Source organism: Lagopus leucura, unplaced genomic scaffold, assembly GCF_019238085.1.
Source record: "Lagopus leucura isolate 7727_CA_CO unplaced genomic scaffold, USGS_WTPT01 Super-Scaffold_100024, whole genome shotgun sequence".
In the NCBI taxonomy this organism is placed as follows: Eukaryota; Metazoa; Chordata; class Aves; order Galliformes; family Phasianidae; genus Lagopus; species Lagopus leucura.
Genome location: NW_024962276.1, coordinates 31317 through 54709, shown reverse-complemented (window position 1 = coordinate 54709; position 23393 = coordinate 31317). Strand labels below are relative to the sequence as shown.

Here is a 23393-nt window from a genome sequence, read left to right as displayed (position 1 = left end):
CGTAATTGCCAAGCCCAACCTCAACCCACCCCTACCACGCTCACTGGCCACCAGTGCCACATCTCCACGGCTTTGGAACACCCCCTGGGACGGTGACCACACCACCTCCTTGGGCAGCTGTGCCACTGCACCACCACTCAGAGAAGAAATTGTTCCTAGTATCCAACCCAGTGCCATCCAACATGGCACTGCCCATCAGTACCACTGTGGCCTCTGCCCAGCTGCCTTACCTCTACTTTTCCTTCATTGTGGCAAAATGGGAAGGATCATCTTTTTCTCTGAAGTATCTGGCTTGTAGATGAAGTAAAGCCCAACTGTTGTTCAAAGGAAGGAAGACTAGTACTATCTGTCTTCCAGGAGCAGTGGGTCCCTAAGGCCCATTTCAGCTCAGTCCTACACCTCCAGCCCTGGTCTCTGGTCCCATCCTCTGCCTTTGCTTTCCGGATAGGTCTTAGACCTGTACTGTGCTTTTCTGCTGGATGGACCACTCAGTTCCATGTTGTCGCATGTCTCCAGTCCTCATGTCATTCTGCCCAGGATCCTGGCTTTGGTTAGTCAGCCAGGCTTCCTTGCCTGGGGCTGTTGCCACACTCAGCTGCCTGCTGTGCTCACCTCTTTGGTAAGGACACTGCTTTCATGCTTCAGCTCCTGGCTAGCCTCAGCTCCAGGCTTTGCTGCTCCCCAGGAGATAGCTCCAGCCTTCCTTCTCCTGCCTCAATTCCTGCATTGTACCACAGGCTTTACACAGTGCACTACTTGGCAAGAGTTCCTGCAGGACAGTGTTTGGTGGGAGCCTTACGTTGGTGCTGGTTGATGGTGCACATCAGGTTTAAAGCTATGCATCAAAGAAGATATGCCAGTTCAATACGAGGCTGAAGCCAATACTTGGCATCCAGGACAAGAAAGAAGAAGTGCTACTTCTTCACCTGGTTAAATTAGCGTGACAAAACCTATGCTCTCTGGCTCCAAAGCAGCCCCCGTGGACTCCCACCCTTGGAGCATTTTGCCACACTCCTGGCTGGCATTTCTGGCACTGCAGGGCCTTGCCAGGCCAAAGACCAGGCTTGGGAAGAATGGGAAATGGACCCACAGGCACCTGCTTGTCACCTGCAGCCCCTGCCCGCTGCTCAGATCATGCAGGCTGTGGTGCCAGAAGAAGTTGCACATGCAGTGACTTCTGGCTGCTGGATGGCGACTCCAGCTCAATGACTTCACCAATCGATCCTGAAGCCTGTGAGTGGAGAGCTAGCAGGATGGCCTCTTGAGGATCCGCACTCATCCTTCTGACGTCACCTTTGAAAGTAGGCAAATAGGAAACCTAACCTCAACTCCCTCGCCAGTTTGTTTATGTCCTTAGAAAAAGCCAGGTCTCTTCGCTGCAGTTTGATCATGAGCTCTCCAGAAATTACTCCAAGTGGGCAATTCACATGTAGTGTTTGTGTAATGGTAAGAGTCAATAAGTGAAATCTCTCCACGTGGAAGGGAGTATTTTGTAATTCTCTGGCTAGAACGGCATGACTCCCTTCCCCCATGGGCCTTATTGTGCTGTAAAAGGATCTGAAAGCTTCTTGAGTCTGCAAGCATCTCCCAGTGCCTCTACAAACAACACGTGTGAACACAAGTGGGAGTGTGCAGTGCCTATAAAGTCACCACGTAGAGCCTGGCATGGGGAGGTGCACCACTGGGTTCCTGCTCTCTGCTCAGCTGTGCTGTTGTGATGGGTGAGTAATCTTCCCAGAGTTAAGCTGCATTCAGGTGTGCTGCTGGGCTCAAACCAGACCTGCGCGGGGTGACTTTACAAAGGCAAGGAGACCAAAGCCTGGCCTGGTGACACACGGCCTGGCACCGTGATCTTAAAAGGGATGCAGACAAAGGAGGAGGTGACATACATCCATGGTGGCACCTTATGCTTTTGCAGGTTATCTAATCCTGTCCCATTAGTAGGGAGCCCTGCATTTCAGCTGGTCCTTTCCCCTCCTGATCTCCTCCTAATCAGCACATGTAGCACTTGTGGTTGCACTGGGGCCCTTCCCCACATGGGACTGGCATCTCCCCCAGCACCGAGCTGATGCAGAACGTGGGTTTGTACTGGTGGCCACCAACAATCCAGTGGTTTGGGCTCATGTCACCATGCGCACACAAGAGACTTTCTCCTATCTAACTGGTATCTGGCATCTGTAGCATGGGACTCATCCTCTGGATCTTGGTCCTGCAGCTCTGCATTCCCTGGCCACAGCTCCCCAGGGCCGCCGAGGGGCGGCAGGCTGCCCAGGGGTCCTGATGATGCTGCACCCTTCCCTCCCCAGGGCTGCAGGCTGGGACACACCAGTTCCATGGGAACCTCGTCCTCCTGCCCGTGGTGGCGGTGATGCTTCTCCACTTTGTGAGTGCAGGCCCAGGAATGCCCACTGCCAGCTCGCGGAGTGGTGAGTATGGACCCAGCTGGGGGAAGTGGCACCAAGGGCAAGAGAGCTTCAGCCTGGCTCAGTACCGACCCTTGGGTCTGCCAGGTGCTAGACAGGCTGTCATGCAGGCAGACTGGCTGAGGCAGAAGACAAGAACATCTCGACATACAGACTTTTTGAAAGACTCTTCGAAAGCTAAGCAGCCTGACCTATGTCAAGCCATCCTTTGGTGGCTCCAGGCTGAAACCAAGGGGCTTCTGCCTAAACAGTTCCATCAGAGCGTCAGAGGTCACCCCAGCACTTTATTATTTATTTATGCATTTATCTGTAGCTCTTGTTGAGTCTTTACCCCCTCCATGCAGGCAGGGTAATGTTCCATGCAAGATGTGTTCCACAGATAAGCAGAATTCATGGGCTGAATTTGAAGAACCCACAGTAAATTGTCCAACATCAGAAGCAAAACAAGAAAAACAACAAAATAGGTGGCAGATTAGTTTAGCAAGTAAATGATGACAGATAAGTCTTGTTAATAGATTACCTGAAGCAAACTGGGGGTGGAGATGCCTATCAGAACAAGGTAGAGCCTGCCCTTCTTTTGCAGTGCCACGACCCCAAGGGTAAACATAAATTTTCATTACATATCCTCACCCAGTGGAGCGTTTTGCACACTTCTGATTTTGCAGGACAGCATCTCATAATGTCAAGGGCCCAGTAGCAGGCCAGCCTTGCCTGCAGCGCACACTGGCATCTGGGAGATCTTTTTCCCCCTCCATCTTGGCCAGATGCATCAGCAGCTCCAAATGCAAGGGCAAGTCACGAGCAGGATGCTTAGCAAGGCCAGTCTTTGGGCCCTTTGTTCTCCCTACAAGAGCCACTGCCAGTGCAGAAAAGACCACAGATAAAAGCATCCCTTTTTGTGCCGAGTCCTCACTCTCTTCTAGGAGCTCCTCGTTGCCCACACAGACTCATACAGCCCTTCTCTCTCCCACCCCGCTCTCTGTTTGCTGCAGTTCCTGTTGCAGGGTTCCCCGCAGACTGCAGCCACCTTCGCAAGACCAGCCCCAGCGGGGTGTACGTCATCCAGCCGGCGCGGTCCCCCCCCCCGCGTGGTGTGGTGCGACATGGACACCGAGGGCAAGGGCTGGACTGTTGTCCAGAGGAACTCTCATGACACTGAGATCGCATGGAAGCAGTCCTGGACCACCTACAAGTACGGCTTTGGGAACGTGCAGGGCGACCACTGGCTGGGCACCGAGTACCTGCACCTGCTGACACAGCAGGGCACCTACAAGGTCCGCTTCGTCGTGCGGGACAAAGCCAACGTCACCCACTATGCTGAGTACGACATCTTCAGAGTGGAGAGCGAGGACAGCGGCTACCCGCTGAGGCTGGGCCGGTTTTCTGGTGAAGGGGACGACTATCTGACCGGATACTACCCCAAGAAGGGCGGCATCCACGACAACATGAAGTTCAGCACGGTGGACAAAGACCAGGACCAGTACAGTGGGAACTGCGCCAGCAGCTATGGGGGGTGGTGGTACGACAGGTGCCAGAACGTCGTGCTCAATGCCCAGAAGTACATCCTCTGGCCGGGATTCTGTGATAAAGGCGACTGCACATCATCCCTCATCCTGGTCAAACCCACCGACGTGTGCTGACTGTGCCAGACGTTGGGGAAGTGCCACTGTCCGCAGCCCAGTGCCCCATCCCTGTGCCTGCCAGCTCTGTGCCAGCCCTGCTGGGCGCCCTGCGCCACCTGCAGCTCCCTCATGGCCACCAGCTCCAACACTGCAGCTCTGGGGCTCGGGGGTGATCTCCTGGAGCCCCGGGCACATGGGCAGCTTCGCCCAATGCTGCTGTGTTGGCCGGCACTGGGATGCAGGCACTGCTTTGGGATGGGCGAAGAGGAGAAGTGCAAGTTCCCTTCTCTGTGCATCAGCATCTCCGCGCTTTGCTCCTTAGTCCCATAATTGCTACCCACATTGTTAGAAATCAGCTACAATAAACCCCAGAGCCAGACTTTGCTGCCTCCTGTCTCCTTGCTGTGCCGGTAATGTGAATAAATGGAGGAAGAACCACTCTGTCCAGACCCCAGGGTGGTGGACTCAGGAAGGGTGGGTGCATTATGTGGTGTGCTCTCACAGATCTCCTCCTGGACAAGAAGATGCACACACCCAAGTGGCCCCAGACCTCCCTGGAGCACACACAGCACATCTTTCCCATGGCTAGTGTGCAGGCTGCTCATTCTGAGATGGTTTTGTCATCCTGAGATGGGTTTGCTGGGCCACATCAGCGGTGGAGCTGATGATCCTCCTGCACTGAGCTGGTGCAGAGCAGATGTGCCATGCAGGGGTTTTCTGCTGATGTTTATTGTTTTACTTTTATTCTGAAGTGCTTAAAGACTCCTCAGCAGAAAGCCTGAAGCTCATCCCCTCTACTGCTGGCTGTCCTGAACATGTCCCTCTGGTTCCCTGATAAAGAGTCCATTCTCAGCTGTCCTGTATGCCCTGTTAGGTGCTGGAAGGCTGCAGTGAGCTCTCCTCTCTTCTCCAGGCAGAACACCCCCAGCTCCTCGGCCCGGCTCCACAGCAGAGGTGCCCCAGCCCTCTGAGCACCTCATGCCCTCCTCTGGACCCGCTCCAACAGCCCCACGTCTTCCTTATGCTGCGGGCCCTGGGCCTGGACGCATGACTCCAGGTGGGGCCTCACGAGGGCAGAGCAGAGGGGGACAGTCCCCTCCCTGCCCACTGCCACCCCTCTGCTGATGCAGCCCAGGCTGCTGGCGGCTCTCCGGGCTGCACGCTGCTGGCTCAGGTCAGCTTTCCCTGTTCCAGAACCCCAAGTCCTTTCTGCAGGGCTGCTCTCAAGGAGTTCTTCCCCCCTTCTGAACACATACCTGCCATTGCCCCTACCCCAGGGCAGCACTGTGCACTTTTCCTTGTTGAGCCTCAGGTGGTTCCCATGGCCTGCTGTCCATGTCCATCTGGATGCCGTCCCTTCCTTCTGCTGCATCCGCTGCACCACTCGGCTCGGTGTCTGAGGGTGCACTGAATCCCATCATCCACGTCCCTGATAACGCTGTTGAAGAGTACGGGTCCCACAGAGCAGCCTGTGGGACAGCACTCATCCCTGCCTCCACCTGGTGCAGTCATTGACCACAGCCCTCCAGCTGTGACCTTCCAACCAATTCCTTACCCACCAAACATCCCGCCCCTCAGACCCAGATCTCTCCAACTTGGAGATAAGGATGTGGTGGGACACCACGTCAAAGGCTTTGCACAAGTCCAGGTAGGTGACATTGGCCGCCCTCCCTTTGCCCACCAAGGTCATCGCTCCATCACTGAAGGCCACCAGGAGGGCCAGCCGTGCTCTGCCCTTGCTGAGGCTGTGCCAGCTGCCTGCGGTCACCTCCTCATCTCCCCTGTTCCACGATCTTCCCAAGACAGTCGCACCCAAACCTCGAGTGTGACCCCCTCCATACAGGCAGCCATTCACTGCCAGCAGAAGGATTGCCAGGAAAGGCCCCAGGTGTCCTGGTGAGCAGCACTTTGCCAGGAGTCAGCAGGATGCCCTTGCAGAGATCCAGGGCTGCATTAGCAATAGCACAGCCAGCCAGGGTGGCTGAAGTGGTCATTTGGCTCTGCTCGGCACGAGAATGCCAATCCCAGTAGCACTGATAGCAGCCTGGCCTGGGGGCCCTGTTTTGGTCTCCAGATCAATGGATATGGCTAAATCGAGCTGGTGCTTCCTTCCTACTCTCTGTCACAGATGGAATCCACACCCTTTGCTCGTAAGAGAGAAGCAGCAATATATTTATTGATGTAACATAGCAATTTAACAAACTTTGTAGAGATTTAGCAAAGGATTTGAGATGTCAAGGTGCACTCAATCATTTACTGCATAGAGGATAGGCTTGAACGTGCGCTCTACCAGGAGACTTTCCTGTTCGGTCATGAGGTTCAGAGCAGACCCTCTTGCTTTCTCAATTCCTTGTTAGAGGAATCTAGGTGTGGCTGGTTCCAAACCCAGTCCCAGATTGGGTTTATGTCTGTGACCTTTCCATTGGGCTATGGTGCTCAGTGCAGAGCAGACCCCCTGGTTCCTGCATCCCTTGAACCATGGAGGCAAGGAACCCTGCGTTAGTCAGTGGTTTCTGTCTGAGGGATGATATACTCACAATCAATCTAAGACATAACCTTAGCAAAGACACACAGCTCAACCGTTAGTCACTTACTAAGCATTTGTTTTGGCAGAGCCTCTTAACACCAAGGCACAAGAAATTGCTGCAGCAAGTGTAAGGAGATGCTGCAAAGACTGCTATCTGCTGCTGCTCTTTTCTGTGGGCACAAACAACAGTGGAAGACAGAACATGGGCAGAATCAAAGACTATAAAGCCCTGTGAGCACAATTGGAAAATGTTAGAGCCCACATTATCTTCTCAGTTTTGTCAGCTGAAAGAAAGAGAGAAGCCTGAAATAGATGTGTAATGCACATCATCTGGCTGCGCGGCTGGTGTTGGTGTGAGGGTTTTGGTTTTTGCAACAATGGGACTTTTTGTGAAGATTACAACCTGCCTGGGAGGGGTGGGATCCACCTGTCCAGAAGGGGCCGGGCAATCCACGGCAGCAGGCTGGCCAACCCAGCGTGGCAGGCTTTAAACTGGAGGACCCGGGGGACAGGGTCCATAAAGGCAACGCCATTATGAACCGAGGCAGTGGAGTTGCTCTATCTGTGAGAGAACAACAGGAATGCATTGAGCAACGTACTGCAGGGAATTGCTTCGAGGGATTTGGACCGGGGGAGCCCCAGAGGTCCCTCCCAGCCCCTGCGATTCTGGGATTGCGTGACAAAGAATTCCTGCAGCAGGTGTGACCTTGAGAGTCTCCCTTACTCAAGGGGAGAAGCAGCCATACGTTCTGTTTTGGTACAGGGGAGTGGGAGGACTCTGGTCTGTTTACTGATTGTAGGGTACGATGACTGGCTGTAGCCATATCGGATAGTAATTTAGTTCTGAGCTCGGTGTTAGGCGTCCCGGAATCTCGCTTAAATCAGACAGCGTTCGGCACCGCCCTCAGTCCGCTGCTGGCACAGCTGCCGCTGAGCGCAGCGCCGGTTTCTCCATCAGCTGGGCTGGAAACAGCCCGGATTGCGGTCACCCCTGCCGGGAAAAGGCTGACGGTGCAACGGTCAGGCAGGAAGGAGGGGGGGGGAGCGGGGGAAACGCGCCATCGTTCTCAGCTCGCTTTAAGCTGCATGGTTCTGCGTTCCCTTTTGGAAAGATCCACACTTTGAAACCCAACCCCCTTCTTTAAGTGCAAGTTTTCTCATTAATTCCCCATTTGTTTCGTCAAAAATATTCCCCTCTGATTTCTGAAACAGGAGCCTCAGGTCTGCTCCTGGCTAATAGCAGGCAGCAGATGAAGGACATTTCCACACGTCTGTGCTGGTTCTGAAAGCAGTTTTATTCTGCAGGATGAGCACCGGCTGCAGCATCTGTGCGTTCTGCCCGGGTGTGGAGCAGCTCAGGTTGGGTTAGCTGGCAATGAATGAGATTTCTCTGCTGAAGTCTGTGGCCTTCAGCTGTAACCGCAGAGCAGAAAGAATGAGCCCTTGCTGGGACAGGAATACCAAAACGTTTACAACGTCTTGTTCTAATGATGGTCCTAAAAACCCACCACAGGTGATGGGCCACAGACATTCATCAGCTGATATCCAGGAAAAGAGGAAAGGAAAACAGCTCTTGGTATAAAGGAACACCCCACTCACACCCAGAATCCCAGCCAGCAACGAGCGGTGCGGCAGAGCCCTGACCTGGCTGCGTCTGCTGAGGAAGGGACACTATCTGTACGGAGCTGGTCTGATGAGGACGAGGGAGGATTTGCAGTCCCCTTTGCACAGGCTGCCCCACGTCAGGCCGCCCTTGAAATTCAGCCGCACGGAATAACACGCTGAGTACCACCACCCGCCCCCAGAGCGGGATGCACAGTTCTTCCTTGAAGTGTCCTGATCCCGATCTTTGGTGGAGAATTTCATGTTGTTGTGCATGTTACTGGGATTGTCCGAGTCCATGGCATCCCCCGCTGTGCCCGTGTAGGAGCCCAGCCGCAGCCGGTAGCCCTGGGCCTCATCGTCCAGACTGAAGAGGTTGTAGTCTGCAAACCTGACGTTGTTGGAGGCATCGTGGATGACGAACCTGACCTGGTAGACCTTCTGCTTGGCGATCTGGTGGATGTACTCGGTGCCCAGCCAGTAGTCGCCGCGCACGTTCCCAAAGCCGTACTTGTAGGTGCTCCAGGACTCGGCCCAGGTGATGTCTGTGTTGTGGCTGTTCCTCTGGATGACCGTCCAGCTCCCGTCCGTCACGTTCATCTCGCAGTACACCATGATGGGGTGGAGCCCTGAGGGCTGGATGATGTAGACGCCGCTGTGGCTGCCAGGAGGGATCTCACTGCAGTCCTCGGGCCAACCTGGGGCAGGAAACAGGTGGTTTTACATCTTACCTGGCACAAGGATATGCTGAGAGCACTCCTTGGTTGGCTCAGACCAAGGAATGGCAATGGGGTTGGTGAGAGCACTGCAGTACCCATGGAATGCTCCTTACTGTTTTTCTTCAGAGCGTTTGCCAAAGTGTTGGAGGTTTTCTTGAAAGTGTTTAGGATTTCTGCAGGCACGGAGAGGCCTGGGACAGCCAAGACCAGCACAAAAGCAAGGAGTAGAAGGCACTGGGCTACTAGAAAAGGGAAAAGATGTGAAAACATTGAGACATGAGGTGGGAAAGCCCCTGGCTCCAGCACTCACGTGAGACACAGGAACACACAATGTTTGCTGTGCTCTGTGCCAGACGGGGAGTGAAGGCCTCTGCTGCTCTGCCCAAGGGGTGAGCAGCTTGCCCTTTCCCTGTCCCCAAAGCCACGCACAAGGCAGGGTCAGGTGGAGCACAGCACCAACAGCTGACCGAGACGAGCTTTCACAGGAAAACGTTCCTGGCCCCAAAGCAGAACCCAACTGGGGTCACCAGCAGGGTGGGCATGAAGGGGTGCAGGGGAGCGCGGCCCTCTGCGTGCGCTGATGCCCCTGATCCCCATCAGGGCAGTGCTCAGTCTCTCCCGGTGCCCCGCAAGGAGCCTCCCCAGCCCTGCACTCACCCATGGCTGCGGCACGGGGCTCCCTCTGACACGCAGAGCTGTGGGGCTGCAGTAGGAGGCACTTGTAGGGCCCTCTGCAGTGGGCGGGGTAAGAGCGTCTGACCCACGCAGCCTCCTTTCTTCTGGGGGTGGGAATCAGAGCGAGTTCCCTTCTGGCCCTCATAAAACAGGACCCGAGAAGAAAGTGACCATGGTGCCTGGCACACAGCTGCAAAGAAAACAACACCTGTGCCGGCAAGAGTGCTTGGAATGCTCTCTGCTGTGAGTGCTCAGCTCCTTGGATGAAATTCCTGCTGGGAACGGCGGAGCTGAGAGCTCCAAAGAGCTGCTTTTGAACAAACACTTGGATGCCAGTCCTCATCCAGCAGGGAGAGCAAACAGTGGGGACTGGAGAGACCTTGAGTGGTCACGGTGAGAATGGAGGGCATCTGAGGTGCTGGGAACTGGATGAATCCAGGGGTGGATGGGGTGGGACACAGATCTGAGAGCACTTAGAAGGCCACAGAGGAGACTGGAGGGTACATAGAGGGGGTATGATTTGCATGTAAGTTATGGCAGGGGCTGAGGTGTGCTGTAGTTGCCCTTCTCCTTTTCCCCTTCTGTCTGCTTTCCTCCAGTTTTTGGATACTTCTCGCAGGTGCCACAGTCAGTCAAAGCTGATGGGGAGTGGCAACGCATGACACCCGCCAGCCCCCCAGCAGCTGCAGGTGCATTCCTCAGCGCCCAGGAACTTGTCCACATCCAGCTTGCTCAAGTGTTCCTGACCTGATCCTTTCCACCAAGGATGAATCTCCCTTGCTCAGTTCTTTCCCAGCAAGCCCATGCTTTCCCTGCTCTTTGTACTGCAGGAATTCTCACCGTGGATTTCCTATTGATCTGAGCTCCTTGTGAAGCAGCACTGCTCCAGAGTGACCATCCAGGAGAGTGCATGGGGCAGCTCTGAGGTGGGGACAGTTTATCATGAAGACAAGGAGCCCATGCACATATCAAATCAGTTTAGGATTCCAGCTCCTGCACTTCAAGGATGTCTACATGCCTTTGCACAGGTGCTTCTCAGCGCAGAGAGATCTCAGTGCGGAGGACAAGATGCAACTTACTTGCTCTATTTGGGAACAGCTGCAGTGCATTAAGCTCCATGGCAGCAGCAGCAGCAGTGGCGGTGCAGCCCTGTCCTGGGCCACTCTGTGTTCTCAGAGCATGTCACAATTGTGCTGCTGCCTTTGTACCTGAGCAGTGAGCTGGGACTACAGGCGCTCCCTAGCTGCGCAGTGTTGGACCCTCTGACACACGGCTGTCCTGGGGCTGCACACAGCAGCTCCTGCCTCTGTGAGGTTGAGTCATCTCCTCCTATCCCATACCTTCTCTCTCCCAGAAATAAGGAAGACAGTACAATTATAATTTGTAACAAAAGCAAAGGCAAATTCTCCCCCACTCCATACAGGCAAAGAGTCAGGGAAAGGACCCAGGACTCCGCTACACCCCACAGACAATGCACGATGAGCAGCTGCTGATGTTTCGGCCCTTGAGGAAAGATCCTGGTGTAAGTCCACATGAATCCACGCTCCCATTGGGGCCCTGGTGTCCAGGTCCATGGGGTGCCTGGAAGTCACTGGGGTCTGGGAGGCTCCGGAGATTTTCGGCAGCATCGCCAGACAGACCTAGGAGGAGGTAAGAAGGATGGAGAGAGAGCAGGAGGGGAAAGAGACCTCATATCCCCATCTGTTGGAGGTGAGGGAAGAGGGCTGTGGGGCAGCTGTGGGTCCTGGGAGCAACCAAAGGATCTAAGGGTGAAAGAAAGTATGGGGCCTTGAGGTCATGGGGACAACTGAGTCACCTGCATGTAAGCAGGGCCCTAGAGGAACTACAGAGATTCTGGGGAAAATGAGGAAAAGTGACAGGGGCAGTTAAGGAGTCTGGGGGAAGCAGGGTGCTGTGGAGAGGTCCTGGGCGTGAGTGAGGAGCCTCAGTATGGGTCAGAGTGTGAAGGGAGTCCCAGGGGAAAATAAGAGCTCTGTCAGGCAGGGAGTTACTGCAGTCTGTGCTGTGGGGGACATCCGGTCCCCTCACATCTGTAGGGATTCCTGAGGTGCTGGGACTTCAGAGGGGACTTGGGAACCTGATACAGATCTGTGAGGGACCCCAACAGTGGGAACGGCGAGTGAAGCAGGTCGAGCACTCACAGCAGCAGCAGCAGCACGAGGCTGACGAAGCCAAGGACCAGTCCCAGCTGCAGGGATGTGGTGAGGTGCAGGGGGGCTCTGCCCTGGGGCCAGCGCAGCACAGCTCTGAACCGGGCCTGGAGCCCCTGCTCGGCCTCCACGCTTCCCCCTGACACTGCAGGACCCAGCCAGGCATGTGGGAACTCCTGCCACGAGCCACAGCACCCCTGCAGACCTTCAGCTCCTGCCGCCCCTTCAGCCCCTGCAACCCCCGCTCTGGCACAGTCTTGGTGGCCCCCGGAGCCCCACACACCCCATTGCCCCACGGGGAGCTGGGATCAGGGAACACCTGCTTCCCTCTCTCCTCTCACCGGGGCCCCGGCCGTGCAGAGACTCTGCTCTCGCGTAGCCCACCTCCCCGCACCCCGTGCACCCGGGGATCCCGGTGTCCCTCTGCACCCCACGCCGCCCTGGAGGCTTCCGATCCATGCGCACCGTTGAGGTAGAAGTACTTGCGAGCCAGGGTCTCAGAGGCGGCCCCCAGGCGACAGGCGACGGTTCCCAGAGTGGGGTCCTGCACGGTCAGGCTGGGCGGTTCCCCAACGCCCCTCTGCAGCTCCTCAAACAGCGCCAGGTCCTGCGTGCGTATCTGGGGCGTGGGGAACCCGGCCCATCGGGGCGTGCACGCAAAGGCACCCATGTCACACGCGTGCTCCTCGTGTCTTCACGTGCTCCTCGTGTCCCACACTCCTGCGCGGGCATCGCACCTCACGTCCCACGCGCGCTGCTCGCGTGCCAACACGCGCACGGTCACTTCTTCACAGAAGCGCACGAGAAGCCGCACACGCGGTGAGCAGCTCGTGCTGTGCTCACCCTTCGCGCGGGTGCTCAGCTGTTCCTGCCCCGCGCATTCATCTCATCACAAGCAGCGCCCCCCGCAGCCGGCAGCGCCGTGCCCCCCGTCCGGGCCCCTCCTGGCGCCTGCGCGCACTGCCCGCGCCTGCTGCTTACGTCCTTGGCGAACATCCACGTAACCTGCAGCTCCGGCGGGACGGCGAAGGGCACGTCGCAGTGCAGCGTGATGGCTTCGTCCTCGTGGACCCACAAGTCCTGAACTGGGAGCACTGCCAGCTGAGCTCACCTGCGCTCATGCACCTGCAGGAGCCGCCGCGCCGCTGCGCGACCGCCGGTGCTCGCGGCGGGCGTGGGCAGACACGCGGCCTGGGTAGCGACGTCCCGGTCCCCTGCCCCCTACCTGGGCAGTCCACAGGGAACTGGCAGTCCACGAGGCGGCAGGTTGAGCACTGGAAGATGCGCGCGGCCGGCTGGTGCCCTGGGAAGGAGGTGCTTGGCAGCGTCAGGGAGTAGGGGGGAACCTGGGGACGGGGGGATGGCAAAACACGAGAGAACTCACCGCAGGGGGGGATGCAGGCAGGAGCTGGTTGGGGGAAGGAAGCATCGTTAAACTGGGGATCGCGAGGGGTCCTCATCCCTGTGACGAGCTGTAAGGGCTCAGCCCCTGTCCAGCCCTGGAATGGAGTCCCTGGGGGTGCCTCCAGGGAAGGGATGCCCAGGGTGGAGACCTAGAGGGGTGTCTGTGTGCCCCATATGGGGAAGCTGGGGGGTGGAGTCCCACGGTTCGCATGGGGGGGGAGTCCTGGATGGGGGTCCCTGCTGGCCCCATACCTTGCTCCAGCTGGCTCAGCTTCACCCAAATCATTTGGATGGCTTCCCGCAGAGACACCTCAAAAGGCTCTGGAGGCTCACAGATGTCCATGTCAGACAGTGCTCCCACCCCCAAATCTTCCAGTGTCAAGACTCGTGTCCCCACTCATCCCACACATTCCCCATGCAACTCTCCTGGATCCCAGACTTTCATATGCCCCTAAATATCCCCCAAAGCACCAGACTCCATACCCTGAAACCCGTCTACCCTCAGGATTCCCCACATATGCCTTTACACCACGCCTGAAATCCATACATCCTATATTCCATGGATCCCCATCCAAGTCCTCTGAGCCCCGTCCCCTGTGCCCCAAACCTCCCATACATCTCATCCCTGCTCACTCTTGTCCTTCTGCTTCTCCAGTAAATGCAAGGCATCCATGACGATCTTCCGCAGTGCTTCGCTCTGCGCTGCTCCTGGGACCACAACAAGGGCACTGGGACCATCATACGGTCAGGACTGGAGGGCTCAGGGCTGGAGGGTTCCAGTAAGAACTGGAGGAGGGCTCAGGGCTGATTCCCAGAGTCCAGGTCAGGGCAAAGGGGTTCTGGGAATGGCCAGGCATCCCTGAAGACCCCCCAAGATCTTGGGAAGCTCTGGGAGTTGCTGCAAGTCCACACTGTACCCCTGCCCAGGGCCGGGATCCATCCAGTGTTCCATGCAAGTCTGGTGTTCCCAGAGATCCCCGGGATCCATATCAGAGTTGGGAGAGTGCCAGATGGGTCTGAGGGGTGCCTGGGGGAGTCCACCTCAAGACTGGGGAGACCGTGGCATGCTTGAGGGCCCCCAGAATGCTCGTCTGAGTGTCCCATTGAGATGGTGGCCCCTCGGGTGCCAGTCAGGACGGGGGCAGAGGGTCCCATTGGGGTGGGCATCCCTGGGGTCCCACCACCCACCCACAGTGACGGGGGCAAGTGGCACAGCAGCCTCTGCAAGGGCCTCCAGGCAGTGCTGGTGCTGGGAGTCCTGAGAGCTCCTGGCCATCTCACGGCAGAGCCGGGCCCACTGAATGGGGGGCCCAAAGCAGAGCAGGCAGGGGTGCAGCCCCGGAAGCCAGGGCACCAGGAGCAGCAGGAGGGGCAGCCACCGCCGCTCCATGGTCCCAGAGCACAGCACGGCCTGCCTGGGTGCCCAGGCAACGGGGGTTCCGAGGTGGGGCCCAGGTGCCCGGGTCACCTCCCGTGGGGATGGAGACACTCTGACATGTGGCTTTTGGAAATGGAGGAGCTCTCACTTCCTCATTTTCATCTCCTCACATTCTTTGCCTTCAGTCCCCACCGATATTACTGATATCTCCAAACACCTTCTTTCTTGACACTTAATTACTGCCACCCACCTCCCCCCATTCCCTACAAGCTTATTCCTTGCGCACCCTCAGCCCAGGCTCTTGGATCTCCCCATCCCAGCTGGTGAAATCCACACAAGATTCACTTTTGGTTTGGTGCCCAACTGTATGCAAGGTACCTACATAACTTCTGAAGTGCTCGGTCTCTGGAATGGTAGGAATTGCTTTGTGTTTGGAGGCAGCGCTCATTGCGCAGTGTTGGAACACTCCTGGAACCGAGCTGCTCACGTTCCACATTTTGTGCTGAAGCACAAATCCCAGAGACTGCAACACAGAGGAATGTTCCATCCCGAGGGACAGAACAGCAACCCCGGTTTTCATAGGAATGCGTAACACTGAAACCTGAAAACAACCTACAAACAGGTGGGTATGGAAACCCACTAATGGAAAACAGTAATGGAGAGAGAGGGAACACAGACAAGCCCCGGAAACAGCGGGAAAATGTGGAGCAGCCACTTCCCAACACTGTTGTTGAGATGCTTTAACATGGCAGGTGCAATCTGTGGGCCCTGGCAGGGGTCACTGGGGCAACCCTGTGTTTGTGGTTGTGTCTTTAAACATGGGCTCACGTTAGCAGTCTTTTCACCAGATCAGCATCAGATTCTTCAGCCACGTGTTTGCTCTCAACAGACCGGCAGCGTCACCCTGCGCACATGCGCTCAGTCCTTCTGGCTGCTGGCCAACCATCTGGGACTTGGACAGAGCCGGATTCTCATGTTCTGACTGGAGTCTGGTGTGCTCTTCCTACCAGCAGGTCACAGCCGTTCCCGTGGTTCACACGTTACGATCTGCTGGAAAATATTCCGTACTTGTCTGCTTACTGCTGGCCCAGTTTGACCTGCTCCAGAACTCAGGATTCAGTCAAATATTTGAACGAAGCGTGAAATAAAGTGATAAATAAGTTGCTTTATCTCTTCATAAGCACGCAGACTTTCTGCTGTTAACAGAAATCGGTCTTCAACCCTTCCCACTCATCGCAGAAGTTCCTGATGCCCCCACGACACAGGGAGGCTCTGGGGTGCGTTCTGCCCCCGTCCTCACCCACAAAGCATTAAGAGGGACCTTGGAGGCGGGGGGAGCTTTGACAGACCTTTCTCAGATTTCAACCAGAAACTATCCCGGAGGGGCATTTTGGGGATCTTTATTTTGTAAATGATCATTTCTGCATCTTTTTCTAACCCTTACATGAAGTGCTGCGGGGGCTGCCTTGTTGTGGGGGGAGGGCGACCCTGGGGTTCCTGACTCCCGCTGCAGGTCCCTGGGTGCACCACTTGTCGGGGGCTGCGTCTCAGTGTCACCGCAACCCCGGGGGATGGTGCCATCAGCGGCCCCCTCCCACCCCTCCCTACCATGGTGCTGAACCCTGTGGCCACCCCAGACCCTCTGCGCACCCCCTTCCTTGTTCCTGTTCCTCCCTGACCCCCCTTGGCCGCGGCATTTTATCGCAGTTAGGTGGGACCAGGACTGCTGCGTGTTCCCTCTTGCCCACTGAAACCTTTTGCACCCGAGATTAAATTAACATTAACCTGCACAACTCTGTTTCAGGCTGAAAACGGAGTGTTTGGGGGAGGAAGGGGCATCTGCGTCCTGCTTTGCAGGGGACTGGAATGACGGCATCACGTGGTGACATGTGACCACCACGGGAGCTCTACTGGGGCTGCGGGGACCGCAGTCCCGGCGGTCATTTTGCATGGCAGGCATCCATCACCCGTTGGGGCACATGAGAGGTGCACAACACTCAGGGCTCTGTCCCACGGTGGGGCCGTCAGGAGCACAGGGCGGCGGCGGCGTCGCGCTCCACCTCGATGGACACGATGTGGTGCCCAGGCACCATGGCCAGGCCCAGCACACGCGGCTCGCTGCCCGGGAACGCATCTGCAGGGGACAGCAGCACCGTGTCAGCCTCACCGCCACGTCCCCATCCCCACCATTCCCCGTGGTCCCGCTCCCATCACCCCCGGTACCCCAACCGCCCTCCCCATCGCTGCCTCCACTTCATCGCTCCCCTCACCTCCATCCGACCCCGAGTCCCCACTGCCCCTGCGGCCCCATTTCCCGCCGTGGCCCTGTACCAGCAGCCTTGAGGAACTCCTGCGCGGAGCCGAGGATGATGTTGGCGTCGCGGTCGGTGCAGAGGAAGGCTCCCACCAGCGTGCGCCCGTCCGACATGCGCACCCGCAGGCTGCGGTTCAGCAGCGCCGCCAGGCGCCGGGCGCGGGGCTGCGGCCCTCCGGGAGGCTGCACGGGGGAAGCCGGGTCGGACACGGTCCTCCTATAGAACCTCTGCAGCACCCATAACCCCCCAGGCATCCCATGAGCACCCGCACAACCCCACCGCGCCCCTGCGGCTCCCAGGACCGCCTGCTGAACCCCGCGCTTTCTCCGTGCCTCGCCGGCCCCCTGCAGCACTGCCACAGCCACGCCCGCGGCTCCCAGCAGCGCCCGCACCGCTGCCGCAGCACCCCTCCATCTCTGCACCTCGCACGCAGGGCCCTTGTTCCCACTCCGTCGCTCCCAGGACCTCAAAGCACACCTACGCTTCCCAGCACCCCACAGCGCAACCCAGACGCTCACCCGGAGGATCGCTTACCGTGCTCCCAGAGCGCCCGCCGAGCAGCCCGCAGCTCTCGGCACTGCCTGCTGGACCCGCACAGCTTACGGGATCACCTACGGGACCCCGCAGCCCCCATACAGCTCCCAGGACCCCAGCAGCTCCCGTACCGCTTCCGCCTCTACAGCTCCGCGACCCCACGGACCGCCCCGTGCCCGCCCGCACCCGCCTGCGGCCCCACCCCGTAGAGCCCCGCGGAACTTACAGACCTACAGCCTCCGGCGCCCCCATCCCGCCCCACAACACCCCGAACGGCCTCCCCGCTCACCGCCGGCTCCGCCATAGAACCGCACCGCTCCCCAGCAGCCCCCGCGCGGCGGCGGAAGAACCGCGCTTCCCGGCATGCCCCGTGGCGCCGCCGGGGGAAGGAGGGGAGGCGGTTCTCGGGTCAGCCAATCAGGAAGGGCGCTGCCAGCCGCGTTGCCATGGAGACGGCATCGCTTTCCGGCGGCGTTGTCGTTAACGGCGCTGCTTTCCGGCAGTGTTGCCGTGGCAGCGGGTGGCAGAGAGGCGGTTCTTTTTTTTCCCCCCTCTCTTTGGCCGCGTCTTTTTGCCGGGGTTCACCGAGCGGCAGGGAGTCTCCGTATGGATCGGGGGTTCTCGGCCCATCTGTTGGATGTCCCGGTGTGTTGCTTTTGTTTTTAGGGACCTCCGGGGCTCGCGGCCGTTGTGGAATACCTCCATCGCTCGGTGGGGCTGGGAACGCCATGCTTGGTGGCGCTCCTGTTTGAAGTCCCTTCGTTTAGCCTGGCCGTTTTGGGGCTCTTAGCGCAGCTCCTGCCGTGGTCTCACTGCTTTTTAGGTTTCCTGCAGGTGGCGCCGTTAGGAACTCTGCAGGGGTTCAGGTACCCCCAGATCTGAGCCCCCCCGCTGACGGGCTCGTTGTAAGGAGCTGTAGTTGACTCCGTCCCCTCCATCCGAAAAGTTATGACCAAATGTTTATTTAGAAAGCAATTGTTAGAAGTCAATTAACCAATTAAGACACTTGTGTTTGGATGGCAAAGATTTGTGTCTACTTGGTGTTTGTATGATTGGTGAAGCGTCGCGAAAGAGTGTGAACCTGCAGTGCTCAGCCAGTGAGGACCAGGGGAGAAAGAGATCAGCGGCGGGCAATAGGGCATAAAAAATGGAACACTGTTTTCTCGGGGCTCTCCTGCTTGCAGGAGGCCACCATTGACTGCAAATAAAATCTGCTCTATCAGAGAAAACGTCCTAGAAAATTATTTGGATATTTCCAACACTGCTGTGCCCCCACCTCACCCTACAGCAGAACACGGCCCCAGTGACGCTGCCAGGCTGCGCCTGTCCCCTCCCGCTTCGTCATGACTGCATTAGGGCCTCTGGTGATGCTGGGGAAAGTAGGGACCTCAGGACCTCCCTCAAGATCCCACCAATGCCTCTGGGCGGCCTCAAAACCAAAAGGAGTCCTCAACCCCCCCGTGGGGGGCAAGGCAAAAGGGGGCAAAATAAAATAAATTTTATAAAAAATTTATAGAGCTTTGAACTAGATATGAAGAGGTGTGGGAGTGAAACTGGAGTCACTGGAAATGAGCCTGTATGTAACATGCCTGCTCTTGTGGGAAAGGAATGTGCTGGTAAGATCCCACAGTCTTGTGTGGTGGTGAAGGAGGAGGGTCACACACCTTTTTGCACGATCAACACAAGAGTTGGTGTGAGGTTGGTTACTATGGAAACACCTGAGTATGGTCAAGAGGTGTTAGGCCTTCTGCCACTCAAAAGGTGGCCCAGCTGAGGGACATTTACACTAATGCAAGCAGCAAAGGTAACTAACAGGAGGAGCGGGAAGCCATTGTGCTGTCAGTCAGTTATTGTTAGTGGCCATCACGGAAACGTGCTGGGATGACTTGTGCAGCTGAAGTGCTGTGATGGACGATTACCAACTTTTGAAAAAAGATAGGCAAATAAGGAGACGCCGTGGTGTGGCCCTATATGTTAAGAAAAAAAATGTGAACGTCTGGAAATTAATGATGGTGATGATAGGGTTGAGAGCTTAAGGATGGGAGCCTAAGGGAAGGCTGAGATACTATCAGAGCTAACCCACTGGAGAGAATCTGAGCTGCAAACTGGATTGCATGTGATGGAGAGTCCCCCAGAATAATGAAAAGCCAGGCGTGACCCTACTAAAATTGTTCCCATCTGTGGAGGTGTCCGACAGCGGTGGGCAACCCTCTAAAAACCTGGTACCTCCCAGGAATTAACACCTTTCTGTGGGATGTGTGTGTCTGTTGGGGATATGCTAATTCTGGTCACTGGAACAAAGGTAACTGATGTGATGGCTCTTCTGTATGTTCTAAAATGGCACTGCAAAGGCTCTCCTTTCTGCCCCCCATTAAGTCTCCCCTGTGTCAGCATTCCCTCAACTCTGCACTGCTTTCTTTGCCCCCCAGTTCTTCTGCCCTTCTGCTGCATTTGGTGGTCCCATCCCCTCCCATTGTATCCACTAGTAACATGTCTTGGGAAAAGTGGCGTGCTGTGGGAAAACGATATGTTCTGGGGAATAGATAAACATTTCAGTGAGAAAAACACTTCTTTGGGGGGAAAAGATATGTATTTTGGGGAAAAAAAGGGTGCTTTTTGCAGGGGAATAATGTGTTATCATGGAAATAAGAGGTTTTGGGGGAAATAACGATTTTGGGGGCAAGTAACAGGTTTGGGGGGAAGTACTCATTTGTGGCCTGCGATACTTCCAGGGATGGGGCACTCAGTACCCTGGGCAGCAGTGCCAGTGCCTCACTGCCTCTGGGAGAATTTCCTCCTTACATCTCATCTCAACCTCCCGTCTTTTAGTTTGAAACTGTTGGAAATATCGAAGTAATTTATCAGGGCAGTGTCTCTGATAAAAGCAGATTTTATTCACGATTGCAATGGTGGGCATTCTGCAAGCAGGAGCACACAACTGAAAGCATGCTGCAGTCTTATCCCCTATTCCCTGTTGGCAGGAATCCCTGCCCTGTGCCCTCACTGATGGGGCACTCCAGGTCACAGTTGGCCCTCTGCTGGCTGTCCCCTGGGAGCTGGCAGCATCCACCTCTGTTTCTCCAGGGAAGCAGCATCCATAAAGCAGTTGTCAGGCCATGATCTACCTGCCACGTGTCTGCCAGGTTGGTTTGTTTCCTCTCGCACAGCTCTGGGTACAGGTGTGTGTCTTACAGCCTTTCCCTTTGGATGCCCACCATCCCCCAGCGGCTGTGCAGCTGATGGATAGCCTCTGCGTGAGGCCCTGTGGCAGTGTAAGGCTGAAGTGTGGGGAGAGGACAGCAGTGGTGACAGGCAAGGGGGATCTCTCCACTAAAAGAGGGAAGACGTAGGCTAGATGTGAGGGGGAAATTCTTCACTCGGGGTGGTGAGGCCCATTCCCCCCTTCCCCACCACCTGCTTTCAGGCAGCTGCAGGGAGCACTGAGGTCTCCCCTGAGCCTCCTCTGCCCCACTCTGACCCATCCCAGCTCCCCCAGCTGCTCCCATCAGACGCGTGCTCCACAGCCCTCACAGCTCCATTCCTTCTCTGAACACAGTCCAGGGCCTCCACGTCTTTCTTGCAGTGAGATCCCAGCACTGAACGCAGCACTGAATGCAGCCTCACCAGGGCCGGCACAGAGGGACGGGCAGCTCCTGCTCTGCTGGCTGCAGCACTGCTGACACAAGCCAGGATGCCGTTGGCCTTCTTGGCCCCCTGGGCACGCTGCTGGCTCATGGTCAGTGGGTATCAGCTCACACCCCCACATGCTTTTCCTGCATGCATCTTTCCAGCCATTCTGCCCCAGGCCCATAGCACTGCATGGGGCAGTTGTGACCCAAGTGCAGGACCTGGCACTTGGTCCTGTTGCAGCTCATCCCATTGGCCTCTGCCCACTGATCAGCCTGTCCACATCCCTCCATGGGGCCTTCTTACCCTCAGGCAGATAATGCTTCCTTCCAACTTGATGTCATCTGCAAACTTACTGCAAGTGCACTTAATCTCCTTGTGCTGATCTTCAAGATATTAAACAGGTTTGATTGTCCTGCACATGCTGTGTGATTGCACTCAATCTGCTCTATGACCTTCCCTATACCGTGGTCAGGCTGATGGGCCTATAGTTCCCCAGATTGTCCTTCTGACCCTTCTTGTAGATGGGCATCACATTAGCAGTCTCCAGTTGCCCGGGACATGCCCAGCTCACCAGGACTGTTGGTAAACAGTGGAGAGTATCTTGGCCGTCACCTCTGCCTGTTCCCATCCATCCCCACAGATGGGTGGAGCAGCAGGTCGCTCACTCTTTCCACTCAAGTCATAGGGAGTTACTCTGCTCCCACCCCTGTGTGCCAGCTCAGAAGCTGAGTACCCCAAGGATAACCAGTCTGTTAAAGACAGAAGTAAAGAGGGCTTTAAGAATGACCATGCCATGGACAAGAACTCCTGTGCAGTGGCAGTGCCATGGTGCAGATCCATGACCACGTCAGCCTGAGCCCAATGCCCAGCCATGTCCTGCAGTGCAGGGCTGTAGTGTGTGGGGGGTGAGGTGCAGGGGCAATAGGCTGGTGGGTAGGACACCTTCATCCCTGGAGCTGTGGCCCCTGCCCACAGGGAGCAGCAGCCCTGAATGCTGGGAGCTGTGCTGCACCCCGTGCTGCAGGAGATGGAGCAGCATGCAGCACTGCAGTGCTGCCAGAAACAGCCCTCAGATGGCCAGAGATCTGTGTTCTGTCAACGCCAAACAGACTGCTCCTGGGAGCTGACAGGCTAGTTTCCTGCAGCCTTTTGGCACAGGCATAAAGAAATGTAATCATAAGAGGTGTCAGAATTTGTTTTTGGAAGAGCTTGTGTGTTGGGGAAAGCTGAACGGCGGAGTGAGGCAATGTCTGAGAGCAGGCGGTGCTCAGCAGTTTGGTGGCTGACTCAAATGCATTGCTCCCACTGTCTATTCGTTTTCCTTTGTATTCATCTGTTGTCAGCTGAACGGGAAGAAGAAATGCAAAGTCTTTATCTGTACTTTACATTTGTGCACTGCATTTGTTTCATAGAGAGTACTGGATAATTGCAAAAGAATATTACACACTTGTACAATTGAGAACTAATTGGTATGAATGCTTCTTTGCTTTGCTGTTTAATTGGAGCCAAAGGCAGTTTGGGGAAGTGGCCATGGTCTTGGGAAGGGATCTGATGTTTTTCTTGTTTAAATGTGATCTGGAAAACTGTGGTGTGGAAACCTGATGGCAGGGCTGCCTTGCTTTGGCATCTGCCGTTTGCCTCCTGGTGCCAGCAATGCTGTTGCACTGCAGGAATTCCCATCTGGGCTCTTGGCAGAGGCACCAACAGCTGCACTAAGCACCCAGGAGGGAAGCCTTCAGTCCTCTGGCCTTCCTCTGGACCCCCTTGTCTCCAAGCCCTCCCGCAGGTGTCTAGGTCTGCACACCTCTGCACCTTTCTTGGTGCCTGGATGCCCCTTGCCCTCCCTCCAGCTCTCTTGGCCCCTTGTCTCAAGACCTCTTGTCCAGCCTTTAGGCCTTCAGGCTTCCTGGCTGCAGGTGTCCAGACCTCAGGGCTGCAGGGCGCTCAGCCCCCAGGTCCCCTTGGCCTCTGATCTCCCAGACTCCCTCCTTCTTGGCTCCATGCCTCAGTTTGGCCTCAGGGCTGCTAAGCTGCAAGGCTCTTGGCCTCCCTCCAAGCTGTTTCTCCTTAAGGCCTCTAACCCTTCTGGGCAGCTCTAGGCCTTTAGGACAGCCTGCAGGCATCTGTGCTCCATTACGCCTCTAAGCCTTCCTTTGTACCTTAAATGCCCATAGACTCTTTTAGGTCTCTTTTTTGGCCCCTTTTTGTGCATCAGGGCCTCAAAACCTCAGTGCTTCCAGCCCAGCCCATAGGCACCTCGGCCCTAGGCCTCCCCTTAAGCCTCAAAGACTTCAGACTCTACACAACCATTAAGGTCTCTGAGCCTCCTTGGCCCCCAAAACTTCAGGCCTCAGTACCTTCTGGGCCTTCTGCACTCTGCATCTCCAGGCCTC

The 23393-nt window shown here is 56.4% G+C and overlaps 4 protein-coding genes across 6 annotated transcripts; 1 reads left to right on the top strand and 3 right to left on the bottom strand.

Moving 5' to 3' along the window:
- The first annotated feature begins 1619 nt into the window (after nucleotides 1-1619).
- Nucleotides 1620-4153, top strand: LOC122184644 (fibrinogen-like protein 1-like protein). Its single transcript, XM_042879769.1, is given in 4 exon segments — nucleotides 1620-1721; nucleotides 2307-2426; nucleotides 3416-3501; nucleotides 3503-4153. Coding segments are annotated over 4 exon segments (771 nt in total). The 5' UTR covers nucleotides 1620-1717; the 3' UTR covers nucleotides 4064-4153.
- Nucleotides 4154-7846: 3693 nt separating this feature from the next.
- Nucleotides 7847-9690, bottom strand: LOC122184698 (fibrinogen-like protein 1-like protein). 3 transcript variants are annotated; one of them, XM_042879843.1, is made up of 3 exons: nucleotides 9551-9690; nucleotides 8989-9132; nucleotides 7847-8872 (listed from the first exon to the last, which is right to left on the bottom strand). In XM_042879843.1, exons 1-3 carry the CDS (start codon nucleotides 9552-9554, stop codon nucleotides 8244-8246), a joined length of 777 nt encoding a protein of 258 aa, XP_042735777.1. In that variant the 5' UTR covers nucleotides 9555-9690; the 3' UTR covers nucleotides 7847-8243. The 3 variants fall into 3 exon arrangements, with proteins under 3 accessions (XP_042735777.1, XP_042735776.1, XP_042735778.1); XM_042879842.1 differs by having other exon boundaries at nucleotides 8989-9135; nucleotides 9551-9689; XM_042879844.1 differs by having other exon boundaries at nucleotides 9007-9135; nucleotides 9551-9686.
- A 38-nt stretch (nucleotides 9691-9728) lies between these two features.
- On the bottom strand, nucleotides 9729-14969 carry SPACA6 (sperm acrosome associated 6). Its single transcript, XM_042879930.1, has 10 exons — nucleotides 14904-14969; nucleotides 14332-14644; nucleotides 13777-13851; nucleotides 13396-13464; nucleotides 13124-13147; nucleotides 12965-13042; nucleotides 12721-12824; nucleotides 12205-12358; nucleotides 11731-11884; nucleotides 9729-11208 (listed from the first exon to the last, which is right to left on the bottom strand). The coding sequence occupies exons 1-10, from the start codon at nucleotides 14967-14969 to the stop codon at nucleotides 11157-11159; spliced, it is 1089 nt and encodes a 362-aa protein (XP_042735864.1). The 3' UTR covers nucleotides 9729-11156.
- A 277-nt stretch (nucleotides 14970-15246) lies between these two features.
- Nucleotides 15247-17090, bottom strand: LOC122184735 (N-alpha-acetyltransferase 38, NatC auxiliary subunit-like). Its single transcript, XM_042879929.1, has 2 exons — nucleotides 16853-17090; nucleotides 15247-16655 (listed from the first exon to the last, which is right to left on the bottom strand). Exons 1-2 carry the CDS (start codon nucleotides 17088-17090, stop codon nucleotides 16546-16548), a joined length of 348 nt encoding a protein of 115 aa, XP_042735863.1. The 3' UTR covers nucleotides 15247-16545.
- Nucleotides 17091-23393: the final 6303 nt, after the last annotated feature.

What these genes read in the sequence shown, in the direction of transcription:
- LOC122184698 (XM_042879842.1), bottom strand. An exon ending in CAGTAAGGAGCATTCCATGG is followed by an intron (nt 8,873 to 8,988) that starts GTACTGCAGTGC and finishes TTCCTGCCCCAG; the next exon opens with GTTGGCCCGAGGACTGCAGT.
- SPACA6 (XM_042879930.1), bottom strand. Translation starts at nt 14,969, where the DNA reads ATGAGCGCTGCCTCCAAACACAAAGCAATTCCTACCATTCCAGAGACC. An exon ending in TGCCTGCATCCCCCCCTGCG is followed by an intron (nt 13,043 to 13,123) that starts GTGAGTTCTCTC and finishes CCTCCTTCCCAG; the next exon opens with GGCACCAGCCGGCCGCGCGC. An exon ending in CAAGTACTTCTACCTCAACG is followed by an intron (nt 11,885 to 12,204) that starts GTGCGCATGGAT and finishes TGGGTCCTGCAG; the next exon opens with TGTCAGGGGGAAGCGTGGAG.
- LOC122184735 (XM_042879929.1), bottom strand. Translation starts at nt 17,090, where the DNA reads ATGCCTGGGGGGTTATGGGTGCTGCAGAGGTTCTATAGGAGGACCGTG. An exon ending in GGAGTTCCTCAAGGCTGCTG is followed by an intron (nt 16,656 to 16,852) that starts GTACAGGGCCAC and finishes TGTCCCCTGCAG; the next exon opens with ATGCGTTCCCGGGCAGCGAG.